Below are 14,020 nucleotides of genomic sequence, written 5' to 3'. Positions count from 1 at the left end.
ACACACACACACACACACACACATGCAGACACAAACATATACTTACAGACACACACACAGATATACAAATACAGACATTCACACACACACATACAGATACACAGATACAGACATTCACACACACACACACACACACACACACAAAGACACACACACAAATATACAGATAAACATTCACAAACACACACATACAGACACAAACAGAAACAGACATTCACACACACACAAACACACAGACACAGATACACAGACAGACACATGCAGACACAGACATTCACACACAGACAGACACAGACATTCACACACAGACACAAACACATACAAACATACAGATACAGACATTCACACATACACAAACTGTTAAAAAGGTGTATGTGTGACATCATCAATAGGGCCCAGTTGCGCTCTTAAAGCGCCACAGCGCAGACCAGGCCCCAGGAAATTCATTGCCATCGGGTGTTCCCAAGAGCATTGGCCACCCCATGGGACCCTTCATTGCGGCCCTAGCCCTGGTTGTCCGCGTGGCCAGAGCCGCACCACAATGCGAGCGGGCACCCCGGTCGCAGCATTCGGCAGGGTGGCCAGGCCCCCTGGAGTGACCGACCCGGTCGCATCTGCGACCCCTGCGACTGCGGTAGTTTCGCCACTAACTCCAAGCAACATAACATATGCAGCATATGTAGGGCAAATGCATTGGCTGAGCGTTTCAACTGACTGCTCTCAGCCACTAGTCCTGCACCACTGGGCTTAGCTCAGCAACGCAGCTTCCAGCAGCAGAGGAGGAGGCAACTGGTACAAGGTAGACCCATTCAAGTTGTCAAACCATTCTCTTGTCTACTTTAAAAAAATATGTACATGTGAGGTATGATTCAGAGATTTATGACAGATAACAGTGTTACAATGTCACTATTGATAATTTTAAATATATATATATATATTGAAACAGCAATGTCCTACTTGTACTTATAGCCCTGGCTGCACTAAAAGGGAAGTCACCAGCTATTGTGGACTACATCACCCCTGATGCTTTGCCACCATTATGGCTACAAAATCTTAATGGGAGATACAGTCCACATCTGGAGTGCCAAAGGTTGCCTACCCCTGGAACAGGAGATGGCAGAGTTTAAAAAAAACTACATTTGATATCCGCACCTGACCTCGGACAACCCACAGGCGTCCGCAAACCGACACGTACACGACGAAGGGTGACGAAAAGCCCCGGCTCCACTAGGGACAAGCCCCCACACGAGACCACACAGACACCTGATGCCTGGGGATCCATATCCCAACCCTACCCTAAACCCCCTTACCCTCGCCTGAAACAAAAGCTCCATGACCCCAACAGTCTCACATATGCCACTCATATATACCAATGACTCGCACATCCAGAGGGACTCCATCCCCATCGACAGACATACAGAGACATTCGACAGGGTCCCCGTGGGGACTATACCTGCCAATACGAAACTCGACCAGAAGCTGCCACTACGCACTAAATGATCTCATAATTCCAACTGTAATGATAAAATGGACACATTTTTTTTTCTTTTTTATTCTTTATTTTTGTTGTGCAAGCGATACGAACGAGCCTGTTTTGCCACAACAGCAGTCACAGGTGAAATAGATTCTTACAATGTCAAACATGGCAAATAGATAATCTGCACAATTTTATATTATTAGTAATCAGTCATAAATCTGACAAGGCAACAATAATAGATATAGCGACATTACCTGAAGCAACATAAGAGAAGGTCTAGAGGTGAAAGCATTGGTTTTCAGGCTTAGAGTGCTAACATTGCTTGGGTGGGTAGTCATTATAGTATGGTATCACATTGGGTAGGCATTAAGGAATGCATAAGGTTATATGAATAGGATGCTTCACAACATGCTAGATATACAAGATCGAGCTAAGCCTACTACTGTGGCTGCCCTTAGGTGACAATGCTGCTTAACAGGCAAGAGTTGTGAGAGTTCACAATCACAGAGGAAAGCACTATATCCATACAACATAAACATGACAACATGGTGCATATCTGAGCTGTTAAGGTACGATAGATGTAGCTTAGATCCATTATTATAGATTAGAGAGTCAGAGGTAATATAAGCTTTCGAACTGAGAAGCAGGTTAAGAAACCCCACTGGGTAGAAAATACAGGACATACAATAGATGTACTAGTAGATAATAAACAAGCTTGCTCAAATTTTCTTTGCCATGAATATGTGCACATTTTTTTTTGTATATAACCAAGCTTAACTTAATGAGTAGCCCGTGAGGGTGAGACAGCCTGTAAAGTATGCTTTTGGTGCAGGAAGATCATATGTGTTAAGTCAGTGTCAGTACAGGCTGAGAAATATACTAAGCATAGACAAACTAAATAATAACCGGTGGAACATAATTAATATATTACTGCGTTGCTATGAATTACTGCTGTTTATCATAGCACATTTGCTTTGGGTAAAGATGAACAATATAAGTGAGGTGTTAGTCAGGACTTGTACAAAGGAGGTTAGCGGAGCTTCTTAACTGACTATGTTGAAAAAATTAACTTGTAACCGACGTTTGTCGCAACAGTAACTGAATGTCCCTGGGGAGACAATTACACCGTGAGTACACCGCAATGAAAATAATGAAACCTCATCTATGCCTGGGGTTGTGGCCATATATGATTGGGAAACATAGTGCCAGTAGTCCAGGCAAGGGTTGGTGCATGTCAGTCCGTGGAATTGAGGCAAGGCAGTAACTGAGAGGTACACCACAGGTAGTACATTGTTGGAAGTTCACCCTATTCCCCGACTTGGCTTCCGACCTCCTTGGTTAGGGAAAGTCTTGAGCGGGCCACCCAGTTTAGCCTTGGCCCTATTACGTGAGGGGGTTCTCCCTGGTACCTCCGACACTGTGAGAGTCCCAGCGGTAGGCAGCTGTGGCATCCTCTTGTGCGTTGTCCAGTGTAGCTTGGTCTGGATGCCTTTGGGCTGTGAGTGAGCTCTTTTGATCTGGCCACTTGTTTTGGGGTTCCGTTTGCGGATGCCGGGTCTGGGATAGTCCCCAGGGTAAGCATCATTGTGCCGCAGTGTGGTCTCGCTGTTGCGGTTGCTCTGCCGGATGGGTGGTCGTGCTCTGTTGCTCAGAGTCAGTTGTGTATGGTATCCCTGTTTTCTCTTTCTCCGCTGGATCTGCCGGGGCCTTGTCTTGCCTGTTTTCGGAGCCATGGAGGTGATGCTGTCGTGGGGAGAGCCAGACCGCCTTGGCGTCGCTTCTTTTTCAACTCTGGTTTCCAACCTCTCCTGCAATCTTCTCCAAAAAAACGCGAACAGGTGATCAATTCGGGCCGGCAGGCTGTCGCATAGCAGTTGTGGTTCATTGTGGCTCACTCGTGCCATTTCCACGCGGGCAGCCGCTTTCTTAGGTGCTGTGGCCCTGTACCTGCTGCTTGTGTTCCCCTGGGTCTGGAGCTTGAGTGAAGATTCCACCGTGGTGGACCGGGATAACCCCCACAACTGTGTGTAGCAATCTCTCAGCAGCTCCGAGAGCTGGGAGGACGGCTGTCTCTCCTCAGCTCAGCGTGGTGTAGGCCTCAAGCCTCGTTCCGGGGAGTCCAGTGTCCGATTAGCTTGTGTGGGGTATCCCCTGGTGCATCGAAGCCTAATTAGTAGGGTTCTGTCAGTTTGGGTCCATATTTCTTGGTTGGCCCGCGATTATATCACGATTTGTGTGATCTGGCCCAGGAGCTCTTACAGAGTATGTCCGCTCGGCTCCACAGCTAGGCTCCACCCCCAAAATGGACACATTTTTTAATGACTCTATGGCGAACTGTACCGCTACCCACTTAATTCTGTATCCCACTACAAATGATGATATAACCTGAAAATAAAGAATTTACAAAAAAAAAAAATAACCCACATTTTGCGGTTACTGGCAACAAATATTATATGAATATTTGTGCAAGTCCTTTATATCAATTACTTCTAGTATGTACATATTTTTATGCAATCTATTACAACAAGCAATTGACAAGTTGAATAAGATTATGTATGTGCGGTAAATGAGCTATTTCACATTTTAAGCAAAAAGCACTCGATTCTTCTTCTTTTCAGGCATAGTTTGGCACATTATGATTTATGATGTTACTCCGTGTGATTTTGACATCACTTGAGTGAACAGATTTCAGCAGCTTGGCAGATAAAGTCCTTTGTTATAAATTTAACATTTCTGGCCACAGTCAGTGAAAGGTGTCAGTGAAAGATTGAAAGGCAACATCTTCAAAATCAAGTCATCTCATTTTCTTATCTATAAAATACCTAAACAATATACTGTGACTCGCATTCACCCCCCTTGGTTGTTTTCCACATTTTATAGTGTTAACCGCTATAATTTGAGTATTTTTTTTTGTTTTGTCCCCTCTGCAGCTGCTGGTAATGAAAAATTACACTTTGCATTGTCAAGTGCAAATACATCCATCTTTGGGTGGCATTGATGTGCTGGCGTGGGTTAGTCTACATCTAACAGCCTATTATTGCCATTCAAGGCAAAATGGATGTATACTTGGTGATGTGAAAGTATAATTTTAGAATTAACAATTAGGCTTCAACAGGGTTGGACTGTGGGTTCTGGGAGAGTCAAACTTAACAACTACAGCTCATTTTTATAGTGTTAAAGCACCAAAACCATAAAAATGAGCTGTAGTTGTTATGATACTTAAAGGTCCCCTTTAAAATGAACCTCTATTTTACACATAAACGTTACAACAATTCAAACAACTTATGTACCTTCTAGCTACTAAAAAAAAGTTTTCATTTTTTATTAAAACGAGCACTTTAACATTTTTATTTTTTATTTTCAGATCTGTATGCCGGCAATTATATGCTCAATGCATCAACATTATTAATGCAATAAAATAATAAAAAAAAAAAAAAGTTGTGAACTTTCTGCATGTGACACGACATAAATCAATCTTTATCACAGCGAAGAGAGATGAAATAGTATACATAGAATGGTAGTGCAACAATTGCAGTATGTCTACATAGATAAAATCACTATGACATTATCAATAGGGCCCGGTCGCGTTCTTAAAGTGCAAACCTGGCCCCAGGAAATTCATTGCCATCGGGTGGCCCCAAGAGCATGGGCCACTGATAGGTCCCTTCATTGTGGCCCTAGCCCTGGTTGTTCCGCGTGGCTCGGGGCCGCACCACAATGCGGGCGGGCACCCCGGTAGAAGCAGTCAGTCCCCTGGAGTGACTGGCCCTGTCGCAGATGCGACCCCTCCAACCGCGGTAGTTCCGCCACTTACTCCAAGCAGCATAACATATACAGCATATGTAGGGCGAGTGCACTGGCTGAGACTTTGCTTTCAAGAGATAATAAGAGTAATCCTCCATTTTAAACTGGTTCTTATTCACATATCCACATCATTAGGAATTGGGAGTTGTAGATAAGACATCCGATAGCTGGGTAGTGGCAAAAAGAATACTATCTTCAAATATCAATTATAAGAGAAGACAAAACCCTACGTTTACATTGTTTTTCTGACTAGAGTTGCAGATACGCAACAGCTATATCTCAAGAGTGCAATAGAGGCATGATGGTAACAGAGGTCATAGCAAGCAAGGCTGGAAAGAATTGTGGGGAAAGATGGAAGAATCCAAAATAGAAGGTCTTTGGGTAAATCATTTATTTGTACCTTTAAAATATTTTTGTATATGTCACCTGTACACATTTTTTGCGAAGATTTAAAAAGACACAATAGTCACATGTGCACTTGTAGATTGAAGAAGAGAAAGAGAAGATTGTAAAGATTTAAAGCAGAATTCAATTACCAGGGAGGTATATACTTTATGACATTTTTTTTATCTTTAATATTCATTTTGCAGTCTTTGGAAAGTTGGTATTTAATAGCGGCGACAATTTTTCAGTGTTATCAAAGTAATAACAAAAAAATAAAAAACACAGCTTTGCAGGAAATTGAAGACGAACTAAAGACATTAAAATACTAGCATAGTTAATAAAAGATAAACGAGTGCCTAGAATCGCATTTATTAACGCCATTCATGTTTTATATTGCGTTTTGCTATCTCAACACGAGTCTACAATCAACATCTGTTCGTTTGTTGTGAACTCCAATAAAAATAAGTCACAAAATCTGTGAGGATCAAGAAAAAAAAAGTGGCAAGCGAAAGAACTGCTAAACGAATCACAGCAAGACAACAAGCATAACTGCAGATATGGAAGGAAAAGGGCACATTATTATTGGTGAAATGATTTACAGGCGACTGAGATAAAAAAAAGCCTTTGTCTAAAAATGAAAAAGCGTGGTGGCCCTTTGACCAAAAGGTATACAACATTATTAACCTCTTTCAGAGCTGGGAGATAGAACCGTGTTCTATGAAGAATGAAAAGGTTTTCTGCTAAAAAGAATTGGTTTATGTTTGGGCGTTCGGTTTAGTATGGCATACAATATTATTCGTATAATCACATACTTTGCTGAATGCAGTTTATCGTCTCAATACAATGTACCATTGTAGGAGCTTCACTATAGAATAAAAACAATATCAAGCTGTTCTGATATGTGTAATGTAACTGAGATCTATGTATTATAGATAATGAAGATTTTTGAACCTCCCAATATATCATTAGCATCTTTACCATATCTCTTATTCAAAACAATTAATAATGGCAATGATAAAATGTAATAAAGCATCCCTTACAGGGATATTATAGTGCTAGGAATATAAAGTTGTATTTCTAGAACTAAAGCTCTCTCGCGCCCTCCCCTCCCTTGCGCCCCCCCAGCCCCAAAAAAAACAAAGATAACAAAATAACAGTGCAATACAGTTGGTATAGCGTATTTGTGGTGGATATATATGTGTCACTACCACTCACATTCTTATGAGCTACTTCAGAGCTCTGCTGTTTTTCGCATGGACAACCCCCGTCTAAGGATATATGATGATATGGTCACCACGAGTACTTTGGATAAGGTGCAATGTGCAGGGCATATGTGAAAGCAAATGCAGAAGATAACTCCAATGGTGAAGTAGGTACAGGCAGATGTGTCAAATTGGTAAGTGAAATTATACTCATGTTTACTAGACCAGAACTTGGTCTAGTGTGAACAGCAGGGGTGGTATAATCCATGGGTGGTATAATGTTGGTACCAACATATCCTTAGGCAGGGTGTAAAACACAACAGGACAGGGGATAGCAATCAAACAAAGTGGAGTGAAGCAGAGCTGGAGTAGAGAATAGATTGCTGCCCTTTAGGAGAGAGAGCAAGGGACAGGTGTGTGAGGTAGAGGTTACTCAGGGAGGCCATAAGCTTTCCTAAACAGTTGGGTATTAGCTTGCTACATCTCTATGTCCTTGGATAATGCTATACTAAAATATGTTATTATTTCTCCACAAGAGATTAATTAGATTAATTATGGATGGGACTTGTTTGTTTATATATTCTGTCTGGTGCGATCAGGAAAAAAAGCATGTGTGAAATGCACCCCTTTGGATGAACCAAAGATTATGTTGCTGAGACACGTACAGTCTCCTATGGATGAGGAAGTAGATTTGTAAATTTCAAACAAACTTGATAACTTTTTTTATAGTTTTGTTACGCTATTACAACCTCTGTTCTTGCACACTTAACTTATGAGGCTATAACATTCACACACATCAACCAAAGCAGGCTTGAGGATTTGAGGCATGACTGCAATTTTCTTCACCAAATATTTTCTTTGTGTTAATTCAAACAGTTATCTAAATATTTATCTGTGGAATCCTTGAGATAATTTGAAGTTAAGAAACATCTTATACCTTGGTGTATAATCACACTATATATCATTCGTTGCACAATCACCAATCACCAATCACTAGGAAAAACATAATTTTTTATGATAACTGTTTTGAACTGTATCTGTTGTGGACATTACATCACAGGATTTTTAATGTTCCTCTATTCAGCATCCTTCTCAGAGGAGATTAAAATATAGAAAAGACGAAAGGTGAGTGGCTGACTAGCATTAGCGATGGCCCATTCCACTGGAAATTGCTGTTGAAGCTCTCTTGTCTGTGCTGAGGGCTGAATGATTTTAGTTAAAGGGATACTATAGGCACCCAGACCACTTTATCTCACTAGAGGGGTCTGGGTGCAATATTTTAGCTATACAGTTGCAAACATGGCGGTTTGAGAGATACTACAATTTCTACATTACAGGGCTAAGGCGACCAGACTGTCACTAGACACGCTTCTGCAGTTTCATGTAGTTTGACTTTGTGAAATGACGCTGGACTCATCACGGAATTGGCATGAGGACGTCTGGCATCTTCAAATGCTCCATAGGAGAGTATTGAGTTAACAATTTTCTATTGGGTATTAGGTCTCCCCATTGGCTGACATCACAGGAGGAGGAGCCCGACCCAGCACTGAGGTCCCATCAGGTAAGTGTAAAAGTGCAGCAAAAGGGGCGGTGCAGTGGGACACAGTAGTGTTAGGAATACAGTTTTGTATTCCTAACGCTATAGTGTTCCTTTAAGAGTTTTCAAAGTGTATATTCAAGCTGTGCTTATTGGGGACATGTCTCTGGTGTCCTCAGAACACCCAAATATTAGGACAGTAAAATTCTTGACAGTCCTGACAAATCATGCACTGTTGGGATATATGCAATCTGAGATACCTAGCTTGTTGCCTAAAATGTATATTGATTAAGAAAACAATGATTGGAAAGTTGCGTCTTACGTTTACATGTCTGTGCATGCGCAGTAATCCAGTTGTATTGTGAAGGGTCTGTTGACTCCATGAGAATGTTCCCACCACTTTCATTGAATTTACTGGCATAAATACCCATGGTTTTCGTTTTGTAAATCCAGATTCTAGAACAAAAAAAGCAAGCAAAATTACTGTTTATAACACTATTTTAATCACTGCCACATTGATGACATGAAATGTAATGACATTGAGTTAAAGCCAATCTAGTTATACCACATCCATCAACACATGTACGTAATAGGCATTTTGTAACGTGCACATCATTTGAGAATGGAATATAACTGTTCACATGTTACGAAAGTTTTATTTTTGTTTAGTAATGAAAGTGCTTTCAGGTCTGACATGAACTTGTATACTGAATAAACAGATGCTCAGATGCCAAAAGAATGATATAACTGTGTCCTCATTCTGAACACAAATTGCCCAAATTAATGCAGCATAGACGTAAAGGCATACTGCTTAAAGGGACACCCTGCCACCCCCAAAAAAATACATGAAATCACTATTTAGCAGATATTTCCCAAAATGTGCATACATTTAATAATGCATTTTCCTACAGGGGGTATATCTAAAAACATCTTGCAAAAATCTGCAGATCTCATCTGCAGCCTGTTCAAGTCCTCCCCTTCTAACCCTACCTATACTTTCTGTGGCTGTCCAATCACAGACATCCTGATGCAGCTTAATGAGAAGTCTTTGCAAGGCAGGTACTGTGGGCAATAGCTTTTCTCTTGAGTTCTGTTCCTTTAAACTAACACGCTAAACAAACCAGGAAGTAACAGGACCTGTTGTCTGATTGACAGCCAGACTGGTGTAAAATGGTTACTTTATAAAAATGCCAATTGAAATTTGCACTTTTTGTAAAATGAAGAAAGCTAACACACTCCCCACATATAAAGCACTTCAGCGAGCTAATGTGCTTTAAGTGTTTGGAGTGTTCCTTTAATCAATAAAAACATGAATGCATTTTCCATGTCTATCTATACAGAACATCATACAATCTGATTTGTGGACCCAGGACATACCGTATATACTCGAGTATAAGCCGACCCGAATATAAGCCGAGGCCCCTAATTTTACCCCCAAAAAACTGGGAAAACTTATTGACTCGAGTATAAGACTAGGGTGGGAAATGCAGCAGCTACTGGTAAATTTCTAAATAAAATTAGATCCTAAAAAAAATTATATTAATTGAATATTTATTTACAGTGTGTGTATATAATGAATGCAGTGTGTGTGTATGAGTGCAGTGTGTGTGTATATGAGTGCAGTGTGTGTGTGTGTGTGTGCAGTGTGTATGAGTGCAATGTGTGTGATGCAGTGTGTGTGTGTGTGTGTTGCAGAGCCTTGGTGGGGGGTGGGCATTTTTATTATTATTTTTTTTATTATTTTAATTTTATTTTGTTAAATTATTATTTTTTATTATAATAAATATTTTACTATTTATATATTTTTTCATCCCCCCTCCCTGCTTGATACATGGCAGGGAGGGGGGCTCTCCTTCCCTGGTGGTCCAGTGGCATTGGCAGTCCAGTAGGGGGGAGGGGGGCTGGCTGAGAGTTTACTTACCTCTCCTGCAGCTCCCTTCTCCTCCGCGCAGCTCCCTCTGTCAGCTCACACTAAGTCTCGCGAGAGCCGCACTATGACCCCGCGGCTCTCGCGAGACTTACACTGGGAGCTGACCGAGGTGCTGAACTGACCGGCTCGGAGGAGAAGGGAGCTGACAGGAGTTGCAGGCGAGGTAAGTAAACTCTCTGCAGCCCCCACAGCCCCCAGTCTGTATTATGGCAATGTAAATTGCCATAATACAGACAGTGACTCGAGTATAAGCCGAGTTGGGGTTTTTCAGCACAAAAAAATGTGCTGAAAAACTCGGCTTATACTCGAGTATATACGGTAATTGAAAACGAGAGAAATCTCAATGTATCTTTCCTGGTAAAATATTTTATAAATAAATAAATAAATAATACCCCAATTATTTATGGTTCATTTTATAGCCACAACTTTATTTTCATGCAGGTCAGTGACATAACTTAAATCTGCTATGCAGCATTAATGTCGCAGCAACAGTAACAAACCATAAATGTTCAAAAACTCTAGAATCTCTGGCGGAACTACCGCCAGTGCAGTCAGTGCAGCTGCACTGGGGCCCACACACTGCGGGGGCCCATCGAGTGGCCAATACATTTATAGCCATCTGATGGCAATAATCATAGTTGCCAATAGTTGCAGTCCCGAAAAGCTGAAGTCTGTCCTAGGCAATTTACTGTCCCAGGAGAGTACCGGCAACTTGCTGGCCATGTGCTTTTATTATTTTCCCTCGGACTGTAACAGGCTGTCACAATGTAACAGACACTGTCAGAATTTTACTTTAGTCTGTATAGAGGCCAGGGCCGTCTTTAATATTGTTTGGACCCTGGGCAGGTATTTGATTAGGGCCTCCTGACCTAGCCCTACCCCTTCCTAGCATGCAATCACGCCATCAACGCCCACACAAAAATAAAAATAAATAAAACATACACTTATCCTTCTCATTTCTTACTGAGAGACAATACACACACTAACACACATACAGATGCAAACACTGACATACATAGAGATGCACACATACACAGGTACAGACATACATATAGAGATACACAGACTCACAAGTGCATACACAGACACACATGCAGATACACACTGACACACCTACATACACTGATGCACAGATACACATGCAGATACACAGATACACAGATACACACAGATACAGACACTGACATATATACAGATACACAGACACACATACAGCTACACATACACACAGAATGATACACATTCATATACACAGAATGGCACTCACACAGATACAAACATAGACACACATGCAGATACAAAGACTTGCAGACACACATACAAACATACACACAGATACACATACAAACATATACACTTATACAAACAGACAGAGACACACATATACACATATATACAAAGACACACAGAAACATACTGATACAAAGGGTCACATAGAGACACATGCAGATACAGAAATACACATACACACATACAATCAGACATACATTCAAACAGACACAGACACATAAATACATGCAGACACATACATGCACATCTTTATGTGTTTCCTACCTTTGGAGTCCAGGAGGCTGGCTCAGGCTGATGGGAGTCAGAGCTCCCACTCCCTCCTTGACTCCCTCCTTTTCTTCTCATCCTTCCTGGATCAAAATGGACCTTTGGTCCGGTATCTAATGATGGACGTCCTCACGCTCTGCAGAGGGACATCCAACATCAGATTTTTCCCCATAGGACAGCATTGATTCAATGCTTTCCTATGGGGAGATCTAATGCGCGCGCAGCATTTGCGGCGCATGCGCATTAGCGCCCGCTCGGTACGGGGCGTCGAAGAGGGCATAGCTTCGACCCAGCGCCGAAGATAAGGTGAGTAAATAAAGGTTTTTTTAACCCTTTATTCACCGGGGAGGGGGGCACGAGGGAGAGGGGAAGCAGAGGGAGCCATAGTGCCAGAAATACAGCTTTGTATTCCTGGCACTACACTATCTCTTTAAGCCTAAAAAGGGCACTGTCTATTATAAAAGGTTATTTTCCATGCCTTTGTTTCTGTTGACTAAAATTGTTTTTCACAAAACACTAGCAAACATTTGAACTAATCCCTGGAGAAATATCTCTGGATTTGAACAACCACGAAAAATCCCTAAAGTTAAAATTAATTAGGGTTAGCAGATTCTACAAGCTGTTCCTGTTTATCATGAAAAAAAGCAGGTTTGCATTATTTATGTCTTTGACTAACAATTGTGTCAGAACAGAAGGTTTTGGGTTACACGCAGTCTGGAGCGAAGGGACATTTTTCTTATAAAACACTATACTAACTATACGACATAAATGTTTGTTTTTGGATTGGCAAATGATCTACACACATACTGCTTTATCATTATTTTCCCTGCATGGATACTTTTGCAAATTATAAAACACATAAAAAAATTTCCTTTCAGATAACATAAGATAAGATAAGATATGAAATAGCTTATTTTGCCTTAATTGGCATATGTTAGCAAGAGCTCCCCCTATCATATAGATATTACACCAAATTAAACTGAATTTATCAGTTCCAAAATGGCAATAAAAGAAAAATTTTAAAAAAATAATTTCATAACAATTTTTGCTGACTTACACGTGCACAGTCTCAGTTCTGCTTTGCTTACTCTTGTTACAATAAAACTCGTCTCCAGGAAAAACAGTTGTCTGTGTCCCTATTGGCTCAGGGTTGCCAGCACATGTTACTGCCTCAGGGAAGGTTTAAACAAATACCAAGCAGTAACAGGTTAGCAGTGTTCAGATCACACAGGCTGAGAAAGTGCAGGATCTTAGGGCGGGCATTTTTTTTCAACACAACAATGTTATGCAATGCTATGCACTACACTGCTAGGAAAATGATTAATATATAATCATGCTCATAAATGTGTCCGCAAACGACATGCACATACGTGTATATTAATATATTGTTTATTCATGCCCTATGTTTTACAAATATCCATTTGAGGTCTGAAATATAAAAACTAAATTCAGAACTAAACACTGTCATTTTTATTTCTTTTAGAAACTGGTGGCTTCCATCTTGGATCCATGTGCATTGCTGTTATAAAAAGAGCCTTTGCATCTGATCTGTATGTATTTTGTAAAAAGTGTGCACAGAGACAGATGTCATTTGGTGGAATGTCCCCAGAATCAAGGCCGGTTTAAGTCATACAGAGACGTCAAAAAGATGCAGACACACAAAACAAAGCATACAGAGACATACAGACACAGGCATGCAGAGACATACATACACAGTCATACGCAGACATATAGTCATAGAGAGACATACACTCAGGCTAACAGAGCGGGGGGGCAGAGGCTAAAGGTTGTAGAGGGGAAGACAGGGGCTGTAGAAGGAGGGACAGAGACTATATGGGGCTCTGTAGAGGGAGGACAGGGTCTGTAGAGAGAGAGGACAGGAGCAGTGGGGATAGCAGGGGCTGTAGAGGAGGGGACAGAGACTTTAGAGTGGGGGCTTCTTTAATAAAAATTAAAAATCTTTCTGATTAAAAAAAAACCTAACTAAAGTGTATTCCCCCCTTCCCTCAAGCCTACCTTGGGCCAGAGAGCAGGTGAAACCTTATACCTGTGGTCCAGTAGAATAGGATAGGAGAGGCGCAGGTGCTGGAGACTGTAGGTGTGCCTCCCCCCCAATGTAGGTGTGTCCC

General features: G+C 41.2%; 1 protein-coding gene across 1 annotated transcript in view; it reads right to left on the bottom strand.

Moving 5' to 3' along the window:
- LOC134611686 (uncharacterized) overlaps positions 1–12,975 on the bottom strand; it is a 161,402-nt gene extending 148,427 nt beyond the window's left edge. Inside the window, exons 1-2 of the mRNA XM_063455827.1 lie at positions 12,949–12,975; positions 8,727–8,860 (exon numbers count right to left, since the gene is read on the bottom strand). Coding sequence (XP_063311897.1) covers positions 8,727–8,835 — 109 coding nt within the window. The 5' untranslated portion in view covers positions 8,836–8,860; positions 12,949–12,975. The remainder of the gene's footprint in view (positions 1–8,726; positions 8,861–12,948) is intronic.
- Positions 12,976–14,020: the final 1,045 nt, after the last annotated feature.

This window comes from Pelobates fuscus, chromosome 5 (assembly GCF_036172605.1).
Source record: "Pelobates fuscus isolate aPelFus1 chromosome 5, aPelFus1.pri, whole genome shotgun sequence".
Lineage (NCBI taxonomy): Eukaryota > Metazoa > Chordata > Amphibia > Anura > Pelobatidae > Pelobates > Pelobates fuscus.
This window is presented reverse-complemented; position numbering and strand designations above follow the sequence as displayed.